Source organism: Melopsittacus undulatus, chromosome 1 (assembly GCF_012275295.1).
Source record: "Melopsittacus undulatus isolate bMelUnd1 chromosome 1, bMelUnd1.mat.Z, whole genome shotgun sequence".
In the NCBI taxonomy this organism is placed as follows: Eukaryota; Metazoa; Chordata; class Aves; order Psittaciformes; family Psittaculidae; genus Melopsittacus; species Melopsittacus undulatus.
In genome coordinates, this window is record NC_047527.1 from 15,073,577 (window position 1) to 15,095,784 (window position 22,208).

A 22,208-nucleotide genomic window follows, 5' to 3' on the forward strand; every position below is an offset into this window, starting at 1 on the left:
CAGCCCCCAAAATTCTTAACACATTGTTTTTCTTCTGACATCGGTGCTTAAGTGTATGGGATGAGATGTGTTGAAAATGTGGTTGCCATCAGTTCTGGATGATGATTTTCTGGTCAGAATGTCATGTCTCTCATCACTTGGAGCTTTGGCTGCCTGCTAGCATCCATGGTCACTAAATAACTGTTTGCATCTCCAGTACCATGCTAATGTTATTGCCTGTCCTGGTGACATTTACGTAGCACTGTTTGGCTTCAGGAGTTGACAGGGGCTAGTCTTTGCATGCAGGAAGGGACTACCTGTATCAGAATTCGATTTAAAATGCTGTTTCTTGGTGTAGCCAGCAGTTGCCAAAATGACTGTGCCATGGCCTTTGGCAAAGAGAACTTAATAAAAAGGCACAGGTTTTCATGAGATGTGAAAATGTCTCATCATGTAATTGCAATAATTCAGGAGTCTTTCAAGCCAATTCTCTCACAAGCTCTGAACCACTGATCATATTCTTCCTTCAAAATTGTGTATTTCAAGCACTGTGGAAAATATTAACCAAGATCTTTTACTCTTGGGCCCACCTACAATTAGTTTCCTTCATACTGTTTCACAAACTCTGAGCTACCCTAAGTGAGAATTGAGAGCAGCTCTTGGTAACCTTCATACTACAGTAAAATAGCAGTGTAACATGTATCCACTATGAATATTTTAATATATACATAGATATAAAAGGGACAATGATTTCAGATAGTTCTGGTTGTCATTAGTCATCAGCTAAGTGTGGATCCACAGACTCCACATGTGCCACACAAGCCTTTCACTTTGTCTATAGAAATGTTTAGATGGAGGGGTGGTTTATTTATCCTTTTGGAAACCTGCATGTTAAGAACTTTCTGTATTAGCACTAGGATAGTAAAAACTGATTCCCCCCCACCTTCTAAAAGTGATAAGTGATGTTGAATGTCTGTCTCCTGTGCAGTTGGATCTGTAGCTCAAGAACTAAACCAGCAGGGAACCCATCACTCTCAGATCTTTCTGTCTGCAAACTAAAGAAAGACAAAGATGTTTATTGTGGCAAGGATTGCAAGCAAGAGGGCTTGATTAGGTTTATCTGAAAGTCAGTGCTTCACAAAGTGAATGTCTTACCCTGGATCTCATAGTGGAGAGATGTTTTTTTGTCCATCTGCTGGGTAGGACTTTGCCTGGATTCTTACTTGTACCTTGTTTGAATTAAAGTCGTGTTGCTCATGGCTTGAGGACCTTGCTGACAGTGGTGAGGAGCGCACATAGACAGTACTGCAGCTGAGATCTATGGAAGCTGCCCTTGACTGGAGATTTAGTACAGTTTAATCTTTGCTCTTTAGGCTAATTGATGGTATGTCTCAGTCTTTCTTTGTGTCATGGACGGTTAAATGGCTCCTTGCTCAATGGGGATGTGTTACAGAAAAACATCAGTTGGTGTTTTAAGAGTGTTGCAAGAGATATACTGAAATGTCCTTGTGACATTTTGTTCATGTAGGTATTATATAAAAGTCCTAGTTATTGCTTTAAATGAGGGGTGAGAGTTAAGTGTTTTTTTTTTTTTAACTGAAAAAGAAAGAAGTGAACATGACATTTTACTGCTGTTTGATCAGTGAGTAACAGCACCTGGGCTGGATACAACTGGTAGACTTTATAAAACCAATGTGAATTTTTGGGGTTATGTGGGGTCCTCCTCGCTTCCTTAAAGGAGCTGCAGATGTTAACTGCTTCAAGCCTTGCTGGTGCATGGGGAGATACTGCTCTGCACAGATAGGCCCCCAATGGAAGAAGCTGTAAGCCTGAGGCTCAAAACACGCTTGTCTTTTTTCCAAGCGCATGTAACACATTTGACAGCTATATGCTTGTGTAATTTTGATTCAAAAGATGTGTTTATGGGGGTAGCTACCATGTTGTTGTTCTGTTTTGCCAAAAAGTAGAACTTTTCTTGGCTAATTCTCCCTGCCAAATGTTTAAAACAGTGTTATCCCTACATGATGGACTGATGCAGGTCACAGAAAACAAATAGCTTGTGTAACTTTAAACTGAAGAAGCAGTCTGTAGCAATGCTTTTTCTTTTAATGAATCCTGATTTACCATAAGGACTATTCAGGAAAACTGTTGTATGGCGGCTATGTCTGCTATGGAGTATGGACCACATTTTGTGAGCTTGAAACTGAAGAACACTGTGAGAGATTCTTCAAAACAGACGTGTGGATATTTAATACTAAAGCATCAGAAAACCAGTCACTCTATTGTATGTGGTAACAGAAGACGGGTGTTTTGACTTTATGTAAGCTGTTGAAGATGTCCCTCCTCTTCCCTCTGCCCTTTGAAATTTTGCAGTGCAAACACTCAAGAGTGGTACAAGATACCCAAATTTTGAAGCTTTACAAGAATTCTTTTTCTGTTTTTCAAGGGGAAGTAAGCATTTAAAAGCCCCCAAACCTCTTCTGTGAAGTCATTATTGTTTTTCTTCACTTACTGAAAAGTTATTGACACAATGAGACTGACCTCCTTGTGGTATGTACTGTACAACATTGATTTTCAAAGTTGCTGGGCTGTTTTCATTTCAGTGGTTGTGCCCATTCTGCTTTCAGATTGTTTAGAATATGAAAATCTGTGTTAAATTAAAAAAGCAAAAATGACCATGTAATTTATTAATCTTTAAACATTTCCCATTTTTTTCCAGATAATTTAATAACCTCTCCGAGCATTTATGTAACATAAAATGTCATAAAAATACATTAATCTGATTAACATTTATGTAGGAAAGTAATTAAATTTTCACCATATATTTTTGTCTTAGTGTGTGTTTAATTGCTTTGTAATGTGTAGCACTAAGGTAGGTACTTTGTAAAGAAAGAGCTTTTATCTTTTGATGTAGCCTCCCATTATAGAGTAAGCAAGAAAGAAATCAATGGCCACTAAAGAAACTTTAGGAAATATTACTAAATTTTTGAAAATATGTTTCTTTTTAAGGAGGTGCTTGGTCAGATATGAGTTTACTTTACCATATAGTTGGATTTTAACTGTTCTGATTCCTATTCATGCATTTGATCCTGCTTTGTAATGACATTTATTGGACAAAAATTGTGTAAGTAAAGGCTTCAAGGTGCTGAAGTTCATGGGAATGCATTCCTAATAGAAAACATTTGATGCTTTCATTAGGCATTTGATATTTATTATGAAATGAGATAGCCTCTTGCTGTTTTAAAAGGAAAGCAAGAATTAATTTGCTCAGATGGCATTTTTAGTGATACCATCCACTGCTGTTGTGACAATGTAGGCTGACTGGAAATTTTTTTTCTTTATAAAGATTTTGATCTTGTATCAAATCCATCTTCAGTCAACATCAAAATACCACTGTAGTAAGCCAAGTAAGTGCTTAGATATGGGTAATGTTTACCTGCGGTGTAGGAGGAGATTGAGGATTAAGTGACGAGTGTTTGTAAGATACTGTGAAGATGGAGCTTTCTATATAAATGCCAAGAAAACTCCTCCAAATAGATGGCAGAAAACTCTCAAAATAGGTTGCATTCTCTTCTCGCAGTTGCTCCTTAAAGATCATCATCAACCAAACACTGAAATTACATCACTTGGTTTCAGTTTCAAGATGTTAGTTTAAAATGGATTTCTGAGTTAAAAAATGCTTTAGAAGACTCAAGGGTTTTAATATCATTTGTAGGTAGTATTAAAATGCTTTTATCGTTTGAAATCATGTTGCATGCCTTAGAAGGTAATTTTGCAAGTTGCCTTGACAGTCCTCTTTAGACTGTTACTGAAGCTCTGGTGTATTTATTTAAAAACAGTACAAGTTTCCATTATCTTGAGTTGTGTAGAGAATTGTGTGGTCAGTGAATTTTATTTAGCCTGTCAAAGACTCATTGGTATGTTTTGCTCAGGTGTTAATAAAATGATATGATAGCTTGATTGGTTTGATTGCCTCCTAATTCAGTGGTTATGTGCTTAGACCAGAGCCCTAAGCTTGCCGTCAGAAAACACTGGGTGGCTGCCAGCACATGTGCAGGAAGTGGTGTGCTTCCCGTTGTCCTGTCACGCACATCCCCATGCTACCCCATCCCTTGCCTTACTCCTTTCCTCTGAAAACTTGTCTTCATCCTCCTTTATTCCCACTAGTGAGAGAGCTACCTCCTTGCCCTGCTTTGGAAGGAGATATGCCCTCAGGCTGGCCCCATGTCTTTGAGCCACCTCTGTAAAGCAGCAAGGAAGTGACAGGCAGTTATCAGGAGCAATGGTGTGGTTTCATGTCCCAAATGTCTTCAGACAGTTGCCTCTGCCTGGATTGCCAAGCTTCTACCCATCGACTCTGTCGGAGCTTATGCAGGGGCAACTGCTGCCTAAATTGGTAATAAATTACAGTCTGGAGATACATGCTTACATCTTGGGTAAGTGTCTCCGACAGAAGTACTCCAAACATGTTTTTATTATGTTGCTGTTATTTTTCACCACTCACTTACTGATTGTGATACCCCCTCTGGGTGTCCCATACCTTTTTCTGCAGAGCTGTAGTAAAACTAACCTTGAATTGTGAACAAGATTAAAAATTAATGAGCTCACTGAACCTACACAAAGAATAGTTACTTTAGAGTTTTCCCTTTTCTGTTTCTCCCCTTCTCTCTCATAAAATGAAGGACCTTTTGCTTTAGAAAGCATCAGGGCACTAGCAAAGCCTCAGTCATGGAAGACTGTTGACTTCATTCAGTACATCAGTACTGACTACAACAGTAGCATCAGTAGCATAATTGAAGGTGATTTAGTAAAGCATGCTTTTCAGATGGTGTGCAGTTTTTCCACTGGAGTGGCTAACTTATTAAAATATAACAATTCCCTATGAAAAAAATTCATGTACTTTGGACAAATATGTTCTGCTCTTTTCTAAATCCTTGAATTTAGCAATTAAAATGGAGTTGAATTAAGTCTTTTGACTCCTTTTTGGTTTTCTGGTCTTATGACTGACTATGACTCTTGGAATTTTGCCTGTTTTCAAGTGATTTTTTTTTTTTTTTCCCCCATCCAGCTACTTACAGGCCCTGGTATGCTTAGCCTCCAAGTTTAGAGGAGATCAGGTGCTTTCAGCCCAGTATAGCAGAAGTGCATAAAATAGAGTACTGTTTCCTAACCCTGACTTGATATTTCAGAGAAGGAAATGAATATTATTGAGGAAGGCAATATTTACTTTTAATTTTTTTCTCCCTGAATAGGAGAATTGTTGAGTTCCTGAGCTTGTGCATTTGTCTTGGTAGAAGTATTGGGGGGGGGGGTGTGGATATAGATAAAAATCTGCAAATGTGTGCATGCCTGTGTTCTGCACACTTACAGCTTAAGAAATATATTTCATCAGTATTTAACAGCTTTTTGAGATAAAATATTGCTTTTGCTGGAATTATCTCTGAATTCTTGTTTCTTTTTGCCCATCCTTTTTACTTTTTAATCAGAATAAGTTGGTTGTGGTAGTAATTATATTTGTATCCTCACAATTGGAATTGTTATCAATAGATGCAGTCATGATGATTCACAGTTTTTTAGGCAATTAATTGAGATTGTGTCTATGGAGGGAAATGAATGAATCTGTTGTCTCCATAATTCTCTGTGTTTAATTAAATAAATCAGTTTTCCATCTTTTCAAATGCATACGCTGGTTCCTTGAACTAGCATCTGCTAACTTGTTTTAGTCATTGAAGATACTGTCTGAAGCATACATGTGGTTTGGCAAAGCTCAATATGTATAGAAAACCAGAATTTTTTGTGCTAAGTGTGTAGCACTTGTTCAGTACGCATGCTACCACATGGTAGCACTTCAAAAGAAACAAATTATTGCCTTAAAAATACTATCCACATTAGTAGTGGTGCCATAAAAAGAATATTTTAGCTGTTTTTCTGTATAGTTTCACCAGAAAAACTGAAATTTGTGATGTTCATGCTGCCAGTTAAATTCAGACAATTGCTAGCATGGAGGCCGAATGTTTCTTCTGATGGACTTTTGTGTCCCTTCAAAAAACATGCAGAGTCTTACATAAATTTTTTTTTGGTGACAACCCTAAGTTTTAGTTTATCTGTCTCCTGCATGCCCAGGATTCTGCAAGGAAGTACAGGTACTCCAAAGAATCTTTTTGAGGAGGCTGCTGTGGGTGAGGGAGCAGTAAAGGTCTGCCTTGTTCTTGAATCAGTGACCTGCCTTATGAAGACACGTGTAACTCCTGGTTGAGCTCATAGTTAAGCGACAAATTTGTGAACTGCGGGTCAAGACAAACACTTCACTGTGAAATCCAGACTGAAGCCTATGCAGATGTTAGTGGTTCCTAGCGTAGAGTTGCTCATTACCTCCTTTGGCAGTGCTGCCTGTGTCCAGCATAGGCTGCAGTGAGCTGGGTGAACAACAAGGTAAAGCCAGGCTATGGCACATGGTACTGAGTATGAAGTTCTTCCACTTTGGTGGGGCTTGGCTTTTTAGGAGCTGTGTTAGTTGCTGCTCTTAAAACCAGATTTCTTAAAACATATCAACTTAAAATGCTTTTTGAAAATTGAAAATTAATGACTTGAGTATCTGAGGTGCCATCGACATACTGCTTCCAGGCCATCTTTGATCAGGGATTCATATAATATTTGCTAGCAGTCTCAATGAGCCAGGCTGAACTGTGTCTCACTTGATGGCAATAATAACTATTTAAGGATTAAATTTCAGCAACATGTACATTGATATGTGACCTCCTGAGAGCTGGATTTTATGACTTGTTTATAAAGAAATACAAATAATACATTTTAGTGACAAACTTGCAGCATGTATTGGGTTGCTACAAGAGCGCTTGCCTTGGAAGTGTTTCAGAAATTAACTGTAACTTCAAGAAGGATGTGAATTTGATGTTTCTTTGTAGGCTTTGGTGTCTTAGATTTGCATTTTGAAATCATCACGTGGACCTTGTTTCTGTTTTTCAGTGCCTCAGTTGATTTGACCTATTCTAAAAATAGGTCTTCAAATAGTGAAGTTATTCACTGAGGATATCTTAAGGTACTTGGAGAACATGGCTGATTTGTCCCATTGTTGAATGAGTCATCACATTAGTGTTCAGTTCTTGGCCTTGTCTCTGATTTGTTATGTAATTTTGGGTATGTTATTTTCTTATTGGTAAGGTGGGGTATATGTTCTTTATGTTAAAGCCCAGATAAAGTTTCTAATGTTGCCAGTACTTTTTGCAGAAGGAAGATGTTTTTACGTTATATTAGTGTTTTCTTTATCTTTTCCAAGTTTGTTACAATGTAATTGGATTCAGGGGAAAAATATCCACCAAATTATTGTAACAGGTTTTACTGTTTTCAGTCAAGGGATTCCATTAGTACAAATTCACACAAGTCAGTCATATTTAAGTAAAATACCCATACTGTATAGCTTTGCACTTTATCTGCTTTAGACAAATTATAGTAACACTTTCTAGCCTCATTAATTCCACCCCCACCCCCATCTGTTTGCAGACTAACAAAAATATTTCCCTTTTAGAGGCAGGATTTTTGTGTTATTTTTTTTTAAATAATAGCAAGATAATCTACTGTTTAAAAAGAAAAAAAAATACCCCTGAGAGATGTTCAGGAGATGATGATGGCCCAGGAGACAGAGGCTGTGCATTCTCAATGCTGGAAGCACACTGAAGAGTGCAAGCATGGCTGTTGGCTTTCCTCATCATAATGACACTCCTGAACAAATAGTTTGCTTAAAAATGAAGGTACTGTCTAAATGATAGGGAGAGGACAGGAGCTTTCTAGTGTGGCTCTTCTCCTGCCTTTTGACTTTCTAACCTCTGTTCTGGGCACTGTCAGGCTTAGTGGCACTGTTCAGTTGCACCTTTGCAGTGTGGCTTGGAAAGGGCTATCATTGACTCAGTGAAACCTCGTTAGAAGCACATGACTGTCCCAAGTCCTAACAGATTGAGGGCTGGGTAGGAGAGAGCCCTTGCCTAGTCTGTGCTAAACTCTTGGTAAAAAGATGTTCTGTAGATTGGGCAAAAGCTGTAAAGAAACAGTGGTAACAATATCAATAAAAGCAGCCTGGGGGCTGTTATCCATTTGTGCAAGTTGGCAGCTTGTTGGAGCTATCTAGCTACTAATATATGTTATAAAATATGTATGTTTGGTTAAAAGAGTTTCCATTTCTCCCTGGTGGGGACTGCATCATGTTTTAATTTCTGCAGTTGTTTTCCCAAGGCAGAGATGTTAGCTGTTGATGCTTTATTGGTTCTTTGAGATTTTTCTGCTAGTGCCTTCATTATCATCTAACTGCTAACAGTCATGAGAGGAGGAATTGCTGACTTGAAATCTGGATGGTTTTCAGTGAGTCCTTTTTCTTCTGGACAGTATCACTTATATTTATGTTCAGTTACATGTTGCTGCTTATTCTGTGTTTAAGAAAGTAAGTTGTCCTGGAGCTTGGTTATCAGTTACCTCTCAGATAAACACTTAAGAGCATGATATACCTTTGTTCGTGTTTGTAAAAGATCAGGATGTCTTCTTTGGCTATTTCCTCTCTTTAACATTACATCTCTTAAGGGAGAAATTATCTGAATGGGTCAATCACTTGATTTCATAGGAATCTAGATGTGTTTTCCCAGCATTACATGACTGCCTCTACTTTGACAGTGTCCTTTATTATAAGAGAATTGCCACTCCAAGGAGCAGTCCTAGCTTCAGCCATCTAAAATTCACATTGAAATTAATTCTCAAAAAAAATCTTTTATCTCTTTCAGTTCCTTTTGAAAATCCCTTTCTAGTGTTTTCTTTCCATAACTTCATTTGTCTTGAAAGGATCTAGCCATAATTTCATGCTTTAGCATGTTGTAGTATGTCATGAAAGCAAGTCTTCCTTTCAGAGAAATATCTCTGAAAAGCTTCTTTAAACCAAAATAGTTTATTCTCCCTATATTTAATAAATAGATCATATGCTTTTTCAGTTCAAAATTGTGGTCACAGTAGGAGGCTTTTAGTTTGTTCTGGGGAGGTCTTTGTTCTTTGTTTTAATTGTAAAATTTAGTAACTTAGCATCTTCTCCCCTCACCCCCCACCTCCCCCCTATGTCCACCCCGCCAAAGCCCTGCAAAATCTTCAAGTTTAAGGACTGAGCTTCTTTCATAAGCTAGATCCTCGTTTTGCTATTGTGAGCAACATTGGGGTGCTGCCTGCTAGAGTATGGGGGTTGCTGTGTGAAGAGTGTGCTTGCAACACCAAAATGTGTTTCTCAAAGTTGTGCAATAAAACCAGGCTTAAAATTTATTTTGATGTGGCAAGGGGGAAGGTTTTCATACTGACTTCAGAACAGTTCTGCCACCTGGCTATCCTGAAGTGTACAGTGGCATCTTTAGGTTTGCCTTGGTCCAAAAGTCAAATGATGCAGGTCTTCTCTTTTCCTTGCTGTGTATAATGGGATTTCAGCCTGGATGGATTTGCTGTAGTAGTTTTGGGGCACTGTATTATCATGGTGTTCTGGATGAAACACAAATTGCAAGTCATTTCTATTAAGATATTGCGAGCTAGAATACAAGCATCAACATTTGCTGATAGAAAAAGGTCTGCAAGGGTTTGTGTAAGTGTGCATAGATTACTTTAAAAATACAGTCAGTAAGATACGGCAATTAAATGAAAAGGGCCAGCAGGCTGCAGAATGTAGATTGTGCTGAAAGGGTGATAAGCTGGAAAAATATTTGCTCAATCTTGAAAAATGTCTCCTCATATCTTTAAGGAATATGGTTGGATTTTTATTTTGCTCTTGAAAGGATATGAAGTGGGGGTCTGAAAATGTAGCATGTTCTGTCCCCTAATTTATGTTGCTTTCTTTTATAATAGATATCATATTTGCAGCTGCAGACAAAAATTAAGGATTGTGCAGTGTTATTGCATATGATTTCCTATCACTTGAGCGTTGCTTCATCTGATAATCGCATTGCAATCTGTTTTCTTAAATGTAACTAGCAGGCATAGTGTCTTGTCTGTTTAAAAGGTCTGGTAAGTGATAAGGTGTGCTGATCTGCTTAATGGGATTATGCTGAACATTCCTGAATAAAATTCTGTTGCATCAAGGCAATCTGTTTGAATGAAGCATTTAGTAGAAATAGGATTTATGTGTTGGTACAGTGAAACATTACAGCTGTTGGTATAAAAAGCCTGACACAAAAATATTCCCTACAGTCTAAGGTAACTTAGTGTGTATAAATATGCATGTCTGTTATGTAGGATATATACATACATGCAAATGTATGTGTTTATATACATCTAAAAAGAGGAAACAGTGTTGAAAAATTGAAGATAAATGCAGTCAAAACTATCTTGACAGCTGTAGCTGGTTCCCTAAACTCTTAATACCAAAATGTAGTTTTACACTGTGAAAAAGACATAAATAGTTTATCTTCTATATCATATACTCACTACATAATTTGCCTTTGTATTCCAAGAGCTATTTTAATTCCAGACAGTATTTCAACTTAAATCACAGTATTTCTTTGTCACTGAATGGTAAAATGTCACTGCTTCACGGATCCCAATATCCAAATTATTGTTTTTTTTTTTAATGAATGAGCAAGGTAATGCACATTGTAAATGACATGTAACAGTTTGTTGATCACTTCAGCAATTAACTGCAGCTGAAAAAAGTCTGCTTACTCAGGCTTAGTCTTACTCTAATTCTCTGAGGAAGCTCTGGATTTTAATGAAGACAGTCCAGCAGTGAAGAAACAAACTTAAAGGCTTGCAAAAATGAAACCAAACCAGAATACAATTTACTCATTTAATATCAAGCTATCTCTTGAAATAGTACAAATAGTGTAAGTTTACTTTTTAACCATACTTTTTATTTAACCTAGTTCAATACCAGATGGAAATGATGCGAAGCCTTCGCCACGTAAACATTGATCATCTTCACGTTGGCTGGTACCAGTCCACATACTATGGCTCTTTTGTCACTCGTGCCCTCCTGGACTCCCAGTTCAGTTACCAGCACGCAATTGAGGAGTCTGTAGTTCTCATTTACGGTTAGTATGAGGTTTCCTTTATTATTCTTTTCCCCTCTTAATATTATTACTACTATTTTTGTATTCTGTCTTTTGCCTGTAAGAGTAGCCTGGCAGGCCTTTTCAAGTAAATACCAACCCTGTGTCTACGGCAGCCTCAGCAGCAGCTAAGTCTAGACAGGGTTTCCTTCTTTCTGTTTATTTTTCTTGCTATCAGAGCCCTGATGTGTACGTTTTGGAATGCTGGAGTAGCTGCTTCATTTTTATTCCTTCATCTCCCCTCCCTCGTCGAAGGGGCTGGTGGAACCCGACCAGATGTCTAACAAACCCTGCTTGCTAGCGTGTCTGGCTCTGTACGTGACTGACCAATCATCACACGAATTGCCAAGTTTTTTTTATACCTCTGACAGAAGCATACAAAACCTGGACTGTTTCTTAGCACAAAGATTTTTTTCTTTTCTGCCTATTTAATGGTGTTTCCTCAAGCTCTCCAGACCAGATGTTCTGTGCTGTATCAGAACCGAAGGCAATTTAACAGCTTTATAGCCTCCCCCTCCCCAAACACTCACAGTTTGCCATATCTGGCAGACTTGCATATAGTTTCCAGCTGAGAAGTAAATGTAACGTCCTGAGTATCTGTCAGAAAAAATACTAATGAATACGATCAATCTTATGAGCTGCCCCAAAATTGTTTCAGTATGTTAACAATTGGATTACAGTAAAGAACAAGTTGTTAAAGTATACTTATATTGGCTGGAAACATTGCATCATCAGACCTTGATGAATTTTCCACTTGTTTCAGTCTATTTTGGTTTTCATTTTATCACCGATTGCTAAAAGTTTTACTGTGTTAAGTTTCAGACAACATGAATGTTAACACAGCTTTTATTCTCATGTTGGCATGCTACAGCCGTTATCATGCTGCAAGTGTTAAGCTTCTTTGTCCTAGGAATGTAACAGTTTGTTTAGAAAATTTCCCCCTAAATTCAGTAGAGTATGTCAAGGCAAAGCTAATCTTTTTATATACCAGTTACATTGTTATGCACGAAGCAGCAGGGCAACTTGATCTGAATTAGCTTGTTGCTACTCTAAAATCACATTTTTTTTGTATAAAGTAGATTTTAATGATTAATTTAGTGCATAATAATTGGAGGGAAAAATCTGTATTTAGATGAGGTAGCTCTTACATAAGTTTGTGGAGAGTTCATATTAAGAAAAGAAAATGTCAATTAGACCTTTATAGGGAAATAATGTTGCTAGTAGAATGGATCTAGATCCCCCCATGTTCTCCAACTTATGTTTATTAGTTATCTTCACTGGGTGTGATTGGATGCATTTTATGTTCCAGTACAATAGGTTTACTTCTGCTGTAGTGGCTTTTTGGTGCTTGTCTGAATCTTTTTCAATAGGACTACTCAGTTATTTTCCTCCTGTTTATGCCATTTAGATATTAAAAAAAAAAAAGAAAACCAATCTGGGGTTAGTAATAATACACTTCCTCTATTTTAAATTACAGATCCTATTAAGACTGCCCAAGGGTCGTTGTCACTGAAGGCGTATAGGCTGACTCCTAAACTGATGGAAGTTTGCAAAGAAAAAGACTTCTCTCCAGAAGCGTAAGTGACTTAAAAGAATGTTTTCTTGTCAGTTTTGCTGGATAATTTGGGAGGCAGAGGGGTACAGAGGGTGGTGAAATACTGTATTTTAAAATCCCATGTAATAGTGTGTGCTGGCTATGTATGCGTACCAACAGAAGTGCACTGATACAGTGGGCTGCGAAGGCATGAACATCTGTCTGGGCATCTGAATAAGAGCTGAAGTGGTGGAACTTTAACTGATTTTGGAGGTGGTCAGTGGACTGGCTGTAAAGACCATGGTGAAAATGGCTGTATCTGGGAACAGGGTCAAGAATATAAAAACAGAAATGGAGAAGGAAATAGCTGGTCTGTCTTTAAAAGCTCTTTCTTTTTCCATAAGGAAAATTGAACAGGTATTCTGGAATAGCTGCTGTTCTGTATTTATTCCAAATTAACTCCCCCGTGTGGACAGAAGCTTCTGGAGTAAAGTAGAATAATTAGTCTGTTATAAAAGATTAGCCACTTGTAATAGATGCAGGCCTGAGTAGTCTTTTACCTCAAACAGCCTGGTATTCAACAGCAAAAGCACTTGTTAAACATTCTTTGTTGAGGAAAGATGGAAACATTTCATTGCTTGGAGTAAAAATACAACATTTCCATCATAAACAAATCTGTGTTTAGTCAAAAAAAAAAAGGTGGTGGTGGGGAGCAGGGAAGCAAAAAAACAGTATGCATACAAAGAAATTAAGAATATATTCCCTTAAAAACTTACAGATCATGCTTGCATTTCCAGAGTTTATGAAAGGTCTACTTTATTATAAAGCAGTAATAGTAGTTTTTATGTTTATATTGTTAAAAAAATATACTCTGGAAATTTATATTAATATCCATCATGGAATTTAATTATTCCAAAGCACACACTGTTTTATTTTGCCAATCTAATTTTTGGTCAGTAAAAATTTTAATTATTCAGCTGTTGGGGAAATTGTTTTTCATTGTAGTAGTTATGATTTTAAAGGTATATCAGTGTCATGTGATAACTAACTGCTTACTTCTGTTTAAGAAACCCTGATGGCAGGGAGATCAGTGAAATATTTGGAAGGGGCAGAGTTAATCCTGTTAGTACAGTCTTTTGCTGGAGGCTTTTTCATGTAACTAATGTATTAGCAAGCAAAGCGGCTTCTGAGTTTTTCCTAGAGCAGCTTTTCCTAGTCTTTGTAAACGTGAGGTTTTGCCATGCAAAAACGCTCTCTTACCAAAACTTGATTCTTGTTTGGGGTGCTATGAAAATCAAGAGTTTTTACAAAATTGCCAGTTGCTGGAACAGTAATTCAACAAAAAGAACAAGGAAGCTACTGGTTATATTAATAAATACTTTTTAAACTTTTTTTCACAGTTTGAAAAAGGCAAATATTGCTTATGAAAACATGTTTGAAGAAGTGCCCATTGTAATTAAGAATTCATACCTGATCAATGTGATGTTGTGGGAACTGGAAAAGAAATCCGGAGTAGCCGATAGACATGAATTGCTCAGTCTGGCTAGCAGGTAAGTACTTGTTACAATAATGGATGTATTTTTATTTGCTTTCCCAAACCACAGTTTAACACCTTGGGTGAAATCCCAGTCTCATTACAGTCCATGGAAGCTTTGCCTTGACTTTTAGTGGGGTTAAGACTTTACCCTTCATGTTCTTTTGCTGAAGAAAAAAACTATGTGGTAAAACTATAGCTTTAGGTTGAAGGGCTAAATTCAGCCTGTAATCTGTATATACCTGTACTGCTTGAAGTGTGTAATCTTTTCAGAAGTATATATTTCTTCAAGAAAATACTGAACTTGATAGTTCAGGCAAATAGATCTGGAAGCAAAAGTTGCTTTTATTCCTTAAGTAATTTGAGAAATTATTTTAATAAAAAATAAAGCACATTTGTTCTACTTTGGTAGCAGGATGCATTTGAAACTAAACTAACATAATAAAGCCTCTGTTTGAGAAAATGGCAAAAATGCTCAGACTGATTGTCATGACAGCCAGCATTCATGATGTCAGAAATTGTTTTAAGAGGTTTTGGAATCTTCTCATAACTTTATGTAAGAATAACTTTTTGTTCCTGTAGTATTTTTCCCCTGAAAATATATTTATGATAACAGAATAGGCATGACCTGTAGCAGTATGATTAGAAATTTGGTGGTACTTAAATCTTACACAACACAGTACAGTTAATTGGATTATTATTGGGCTGGCCAGAATAACCAGATGCACAAAATGATGCACTGTCTTGCTGCATGTAGAAACTGGGATGTAGTCAACAATAGGTTTTTGGGGTGTAACACTTCTTTTTATGTCAAGGTATTGTCTGCCAAGATTCTGATCCCCTCTGACTGTGACAACCAAGCTAGCTGAATGCTAGTGGCTTCATGAATTTTCTTTTTTTCCACTCCCCTTTCCCCCTTCACATGTAAGGCTAATACTGGTTAATGGACCAGGAGTGCTAGTGATCCATATGTTACCTGTGTTGGCAGAAATTTTCTACTCTGTTTTGTTTACTTGAGCTTATGTGGATGTATTGAAGCATCTGATAGCTTTTAGAGAAATTGGTCAAGAGAGAGCAGGTGTAGTCCTGAGCGCTGCCAGGGAATTCACAAATTGCCACAAGAGGTACTTGCTCCCTAATTTTGTCCAGTAAAATTGTGACTTTGTGCCTTGGAATTAACAAAGTTGATAATTTTTTCTGAGGTGTTCAGTCTGCTTGACTATGCAGGCTTTCTCTCGGGTTCTTTCCTTGGTCAAAGATCATAAAGTTTTTTCCATCTGAGGAGAGTGTGGGCACTGGATCTAAGACCTGACAGTGACTCCTAATGAATTCTACCACTTTACTGTGAAAAGGAGGATGTTGCTGAGCAAGTTTCCAGGTGACCTGACAGCATTTCCCTGGATTGTTCCTATGGGTTTGCTCCCGTAAAATAGGTTGGGGCTACCCAGCAGCCTGGATCCTAACACAGGCTGTTGCTAGTCATTCAGTACAGTTTTGGAAATGGAAATTAATTTGAACAGATCACAAAGCACATTTGAAGTTATTCATTGGCTTTACATCTTACATAGTAACTGTTCCGTAGCACTGCCCTGACTCAAGATAAAAGGTAAGAGCTGTACAAATTAATTTCCTTTCTGAAATGATGGTGTTAATAGCCTGGTGCAAGACAGGCTTTTATGTTGGTCCTTATGTAGGTAAACAAGATGAGAAGTTAACGGGAAAAACACAAGCCCCAAAGAAAAAGGAAACATCATCGTTTGTGTGTAGGAATCCTTCACAACAGGAAAAAACCCGATAACTTATTTCTTTGTGAATCAATTTTTTTTTTCAGTGGCTGTTTCTTTGGAGCAGTGCAGTGCTGTTGTTGACAATGACACAGGTGGAATGGGATTCTTCATGAACCTGGTTAAAAGTGCCTTTTCAATTAAGTGTGTTTCTTTGAACTTAGCCAGTTACTATCCCATATACTGGCAGCATTTTCTTGAGCTTATTGAAGTCTAGAATTTCTCACTAATGGGGAATTAATTCAACACATTCATCAGTTTTCAGAGGCATTTTCTGCATTATGTCTCCTGAACTGATTTTCCTGGCAGAATTCTTCTGGCTTACCTGGTCTGTTTGAGGAACTTAAGGTGCTTACTTTAATTTGAAGGAGAGAAAACTTTGGAAATTACCCCAGTGGTTTTATTTTGAGGTTTTTATATTTGTCCTTTTTATATTTATTTATTATTAATGTTTGATAACTGCTTTTAGGTACTGTGCAGGTTACATTCAGTAATATGTTGCAGTGGTGTAACTCAGCAGCTGGTAGATTAAAACATTTTAATGCTTATTTATTCAAGGTAGAGTGACTTGTACTGCCTGTTGAAATACTTAACTAGTTTTTACTTGAATTCAACTATGAAGATTTCTCTATCAGAGCATATATTGCCTGAAGTAGGGGAGTTTAAACCCCCACTGTTTTGGAATTTTTTTTTCACTTCGTATTTCCTTATTTTTGTCTTTGAAGATTTGTGGCTAAAACACTTCAGATACCAACTTTTAATTTTGGTGCATATCTTCCTCCCTTACCTTTGCTATTGTAGAAGTAGTTGGCAGTAACTTTAAGGCTACTTTTTCTTTTTGTCTGTTCTTTTTTTTTTCCTTTTCTAGGGTTTGGGGTTGGTTGGGCTTTTTTGGGGTTTGGTTGTGGGTTTTTTTTTGGTCTTTTGTGAGCATCTCTGAATCTTTTTTAATCTTTTGAAGCAATGGTTTTGGCAATAAGATTATTTACCCGTAGTTCTTCTCTGGAGAGTTTGTTTCATCAAGATTCTCACATGTTCAGCCACCCACCTTGTCTGAGTTTGAAGCTGTACCCATTTGAGGTACTTTGTCTGCATCTTAATATCTTTCTCCTTTTGAAGTACATTTCGATAATTGTATAAAGCAGTTTGCTTTTTGGAGCATAAATTTGTGTTTCTCTTGTGAAATCTGAATTAACTGTGATATTCTGGGGAAAGAAGTTGAAGGCAGAATAGCACAAGACTAGCAAGTAATAGCAAGCAAAGGCCTTTTGCTCAAACTGCTATCCTGCTACCCTTAAGGACCAAAATGTCTTGAAGACCTTGGAGTACTGCCAGTCTTTTGATAGAGACTCGAGAATTAAAATCCTGTCAGATAATGTTCCAGATCTTCAGAGAAATAATTACAACCAACTTTCCCATTCTCATCCATCTCTTCCCTATTCTATTGATGATGTAGCTTAAATTAAAAAAAGCTTTTTTGTGGTCTAGCTTCATAATAGGGTTGTTCTATAATATCTCAATTTGTCTCAAGCAATTTTTCTAATAGTGTGCGTCAGTGGAAGCAAACATGTGCTGAACATTTACTGCAGCAACATCTACTTGGCAGATACATTTTTTAAACATCAGACACAGTGGGTTTGCGAAAGTGACATAAGGAGGGTTCCTTTGGCTTTTGAAAACAATATTAACCTTTATACATTGTACTGCTTATTCAGAAATCTCAGTGTGCTTAACGGATTATTAAGATAATTATGAAAATCTCTAATTTGCAGATGGAGGAAGCTGACACAGAGAGGGTAAATGGGTTGCCCAAAGGCACACATCAAAGTCAGAGTAGAAAAGGGAATGGAACTCAAGAATCCTGACTTACATATCTCATTCAAACAAAATCCTCTTAAAAAGAGCACAGGTTGAACTTGGGCTGAAATGCTGAAATGTAAACAAGTTCTGCTAAGCAGTGGGAATGTTACTTAGAAATACTTAATCAAAAAGATGTGCTTTGCCCAACAATACCTCTCTAATCCACCCAGAGCTGTTCCCACCAGGGGGAGAAATATTGCACAGGGTGGCACCTTTTCCAAAAAACAGCGACTCAGATAGGAATTTTGGTGGAAAGTAGCAAAAATGAGCAGCAAATACAGCATTTTCTTATGTTTCCTCCTGCTGCTTCTTGTTCTCATCTTCCTTAGCCAGGGTGTGAGCAAACTAAAATGAAATCAGTGAGGGGATTAATTTATGGCAATTGTAGGCAAATTTAGGGGACCATTGTTTTTTGGATACCTCCAGCTTCAGAATTGTTACACCCAAAAGTTAGGTGACTGGGTACAGCATTGATTCAGATCTTAGAGGCTGGGTGCCTCTGCTCCCTCCCAGGCCAGCACAGGTAGGTGGGCAGAGTGTGAGCTGGGGCTCCTGAGCTGTGTGTAGAGACAGTTATGCGTAGGACATGGCAAGCTTAGCATGCTGTGAATTGCTGCCTTTCTTTGAAGAAGATCTTGTGTCTGACTGGAGGCCGTGTTTTGGGTGTTTCAGACCTTTAGTGAGTGTGTGTCTGGAGTCCTTTCCTGATTAAAGATGCTGAAGTAAATGTGGGCTTCATGTGTAGTTCCCCATTACGAATCCTACAGAAGCAGAGCCAGTTTGAGGTTACAGCCCCAGCTGCTTGCATCATTTCTCCCCACTACCCCCATTTCATCTCTACAGCCCTCCCACCCTCAAAGATTTTTATTCCCTCATCTGTTTCAGAATATGGCTGTACAAATAGCTTTGTGGAATAGTCTGGTGGAAAAAGTCAGGCTCCCACTCTTCCAGCCTTTCCCTCAGCCTCCCTAAAAAAAAGAAACCCCAACAGAGGGTGTTTTTGCATTTACAGTAGGCTGTTTCACTGAGAGGGTTTGAAGTGTGCCCACGCAAACAGCTGAATCCATAGAGCTGAGAGTGCTGTAATCCTTGGGCAAAGAGGGAGGGAGGGAGAGGCAGGAAGATGCTGATGCTGGAACCTCTTTAACTGGCTTTGCTGGCAACAGCAAACTGCACCTTTGCTCTCCCTGCTGGTATGAGCCTTCCCTCAGAAAGGGGGAGACATGCATTCAGGTCCCTTAGCCAGATCCATATGCTACCAGGATACCCTCATGTAGTGAGTGATCCCTGTGTGTAGTTAACATATGGTTGTTGCACTCTCTTTCTGCGGATGCTAGACCATAACACCACCAAATGCAAGGCTTGCCAGTGGGAAGAAGACAGAAAAGATGGTGGCTGTTATCTGCAGATGAGGCTACTCTGCTCACAGGTTTCTACTTCTCACCATCAGAATTATTTGACCTTTGATAACTGCTAAACAAGGAGTCAAAAAGTAAGCCGTGTATCAAGGAGTCAAGTTCATATCTGCCCTTTTGGGTGAAGGATTGTAGCTCATCAAATATAAGGTTGTTACAGCAAAAATTCACAGGATGAGAAATTGCTTTGCAGGTTATACTCTCTAGTCTGTTTTGTTTTGGGTTTTTGTTAAACAGATTTAGACAGTTTCCATTTGACGGTTTGTATTGTTTGTCCATTTTTGGTATTTTTGATTGTGTCGTCCAAGCTGTACAGATAAGGCTCAAATGACAAATTTCTGGAAGTTTTACATGTCACTCATGCAGGTGAGTGATCCTGATAATTCTGGTGAAGCAGTTCTCTCACATTACATTATTTCTTTTTTAGATGTGTAAGAATCCACATGACATATTTTCTGACTGCCCTAACTGCAGGAAAAGCTCCCTTCTGGTTTTTTTTCTCCTTTTGTTATCTATATTTCTCCCCAAATAAGAGCACAGTCCCCATGTGTGGACTTCTGTTGCTTAGTATGATATCAGTTCTGCAGTTGATACTTTTCTCATAAGAAGACTCACTGATACCTGAGGTTTGGTGGTGTCCTGGTGCTATATTAAGGTGGAACTTTTAGTTCCATTCAGGACTGTGCTCAGATCATCATTACTGGGTGATCTAAGACCTGGCTTGTTTCAGGTGAAACTAAACTGGAAATAGGCTTTCACCACTGAAAAGTCTTCGGATCACTGGACTACATCCAGTGGACACATGTGGTGTGGACATTGGTTTCTTAGCACCAGCTGTTCTGCTTTATAGATCTGTTCCTGTTGGCTACACTACTTACTAATCTAAATATAAACTCTGTTTAATTGACTCTTTCACTGCATCAGCTGACTGAAACGCATCCACTGGAAATACATGACTTTATTACCAGTGCCTCAGAACAACTAATGCAGGTGCTGAGCTCCACCTTGTCTGCGTGTGACAATCACAGAGACTTGTAGGAAGATGGGCCTCGATGGAGATATAAGCAGGATTTATTGGCACTCTCCTCTCCGTCTTTTTTCTTTTTAATTTTTCTACTTTTTTTTCAGTTGCATTTACATGTAGGGGGGCATTTAGGTACCTGGCAGTGACATCTTAGAGGTCTGCTTTAGGGGATTGCGCAAGGTAAGGAGGTGCCTAAAAGAGACTTTGGTCTAAGTGTATGATGAGTCTTATGGGCTGGAGCAATGCTATTGAATTTTCTAAATCTCACCAGAATAAGCTTCACCTGAACAAAATTTGCTTAAACATCATATCTGTACGTTTTTACAGATTACTTCCTATTGGGCTTCTATTTTTTAAGAGATAAAGCAAGAAAGGGTATCAGTGACTTGAGAACTGAGAAAAAAGCTGGTCCTGTATTTGCAGCATACTTATCACTTCATGTCTCAGTTCACATCTGTTTAAGTTATCTGTTTTTAGCTTTTTGTTTCCCTGGCAATGAGAGCAAACACTATACTACTGCTACTTCTAACAATAGCTCTCTGTTGTACTAAGCTGGTCCCAAGGATATTCACATAAAATTATTTTTTGTAACCCGCTATATTTCATATGGACACTGTCTGTAAAATAATTGTTTTCCTGATGTCCACATACTCTACAATGCTACTACTGTGTATGTACATAGGCATTTCTGATAATATCCAGTTCTAACATTAACACTATATAATATAAACTCTATAAAAACCTGAAAATATGCACACCCCTAGCCAGGGCAGTATTCCACAGTTCTAAATATCGTGTGCTTGAAATGCTCAACCAAAAAAACCCAAGAAGTTTAAAAATAATTATTATAGTGGCGCCTTTCTTGCTGCTGTGTAGCTGAAGTCCTCCTCACCATCTGCCTCTGTGTGCAACTGAGGTTTAAAGCTCTGGCTTGTGAATAAATTGTGGTCTGAAGTTACTGATACAGGCTTTTGTTCAGTGAGCAGGCAGCTCAGATAGTGAAGTAGCTGTCCTAGTTCTTGGATATAGGGGTGTCTTTAGCTATGTTCTCAGCACGTAACCTCTAGTGCCTCAGTACGTTACGAGCTTCTGTCTCCAGCTATGGCATCTATGGATTTGGTTAATAATTCAGACTTTAAAAGGGATGTGCATAGGTACTGCATGTGTGGTTCCATTTTCACTTTATGCCTGTCTCTTCCAGTTAGAGTTTCTCCAGTCCATAGGCTGTAGGATGGTGTAGGAATGCATTAAAAAAAGCAGAATCTCAGATAACTTGCGGGAGCAGTGACTGAAGGATATTGTTCTAACAGAGAAGTGCACCAGATTTTTTAGTTGAAAGAAACTCTTGTGAATAGTAGTGGATTTCAGCTGAGGAGGAGAAAGATGGAGTTTAGCTTTTGAGTTACTGGTCTTCAGCCAAGTAGGACTGGGTAAGGCTTATGTCAGAGCCAACAAACTAGGTTCTGATCAAAGGGATCAACAGAGAGCAGTAAGTATCCTTCTTTTACTGCACTGCCGTGTGAACACAGTTTAGGATGGATACTGTCTCCATGGGCACCAACCTAAAAACTTCCAAAACTTTGACTTGGAAGGTATACCTTAAGTTGAACATTCCTGCAAAATACTGAATCCATTGCTAAAAATGGTTACAATAAAAGTTGTTTAACAGACAGCATTTGTCTGGCCAAGGCAGTAGATCGCATAACTGGAACTGGATGCGCCCAGCCTAGCTGCTTCCATGTTGCCTATGATATGGAATGTCAGGCTGGCTGGACTGGATGCAACACTCCACTCCCTCTCAACAGCTAACATCAAGCGATGTCTGCCGAACTTCCAGGCGTGGTTTGATAGACCAGTTAATGAGATTGAGTTCTGAAGAATATTTAACTATCCCTGCAGAGGGGTAGTTAAATATCTGTGAAAGAGCTAGCAGTAACTTGAGACCAAGCTCTTTGAACACATCTCCTGGAACCAGGATTGCATGTCACAAAAACATCAGGCTT

At 38.3% G+C, this 22,208-nt stretch overlaps 1 protein-coding gene across 1 annotated transcript in view; it reads left to right on the forward strand.

The window, feature by feature from the left end:
- The window catches only part of EIF3H (eukaryotic translation initiation factor 3 subunit H), an 85,205-nt gene that overhangs the window by 57,226 nt on the left and 5,771 nt on the right, over positions 1-22,208 (forward strand). Inside the window, exons 3-5 of the mRNA XM_034063535.1 lie at positions 10,869-11,036; positions 12,532-12,631; positions 13,989-14,138. Of these exons, the coding sequence (XP_033919426.1) occupies positions 10,869-11,036; positions 12,532-12,631; positions 13,989-14,138 (418 nt within the window). The remainder of the gene's footprint in view (positions 1-10,868; positions 11,037-12,531; positions 12,632-13,988; positions 14,139-22,208) is intronic.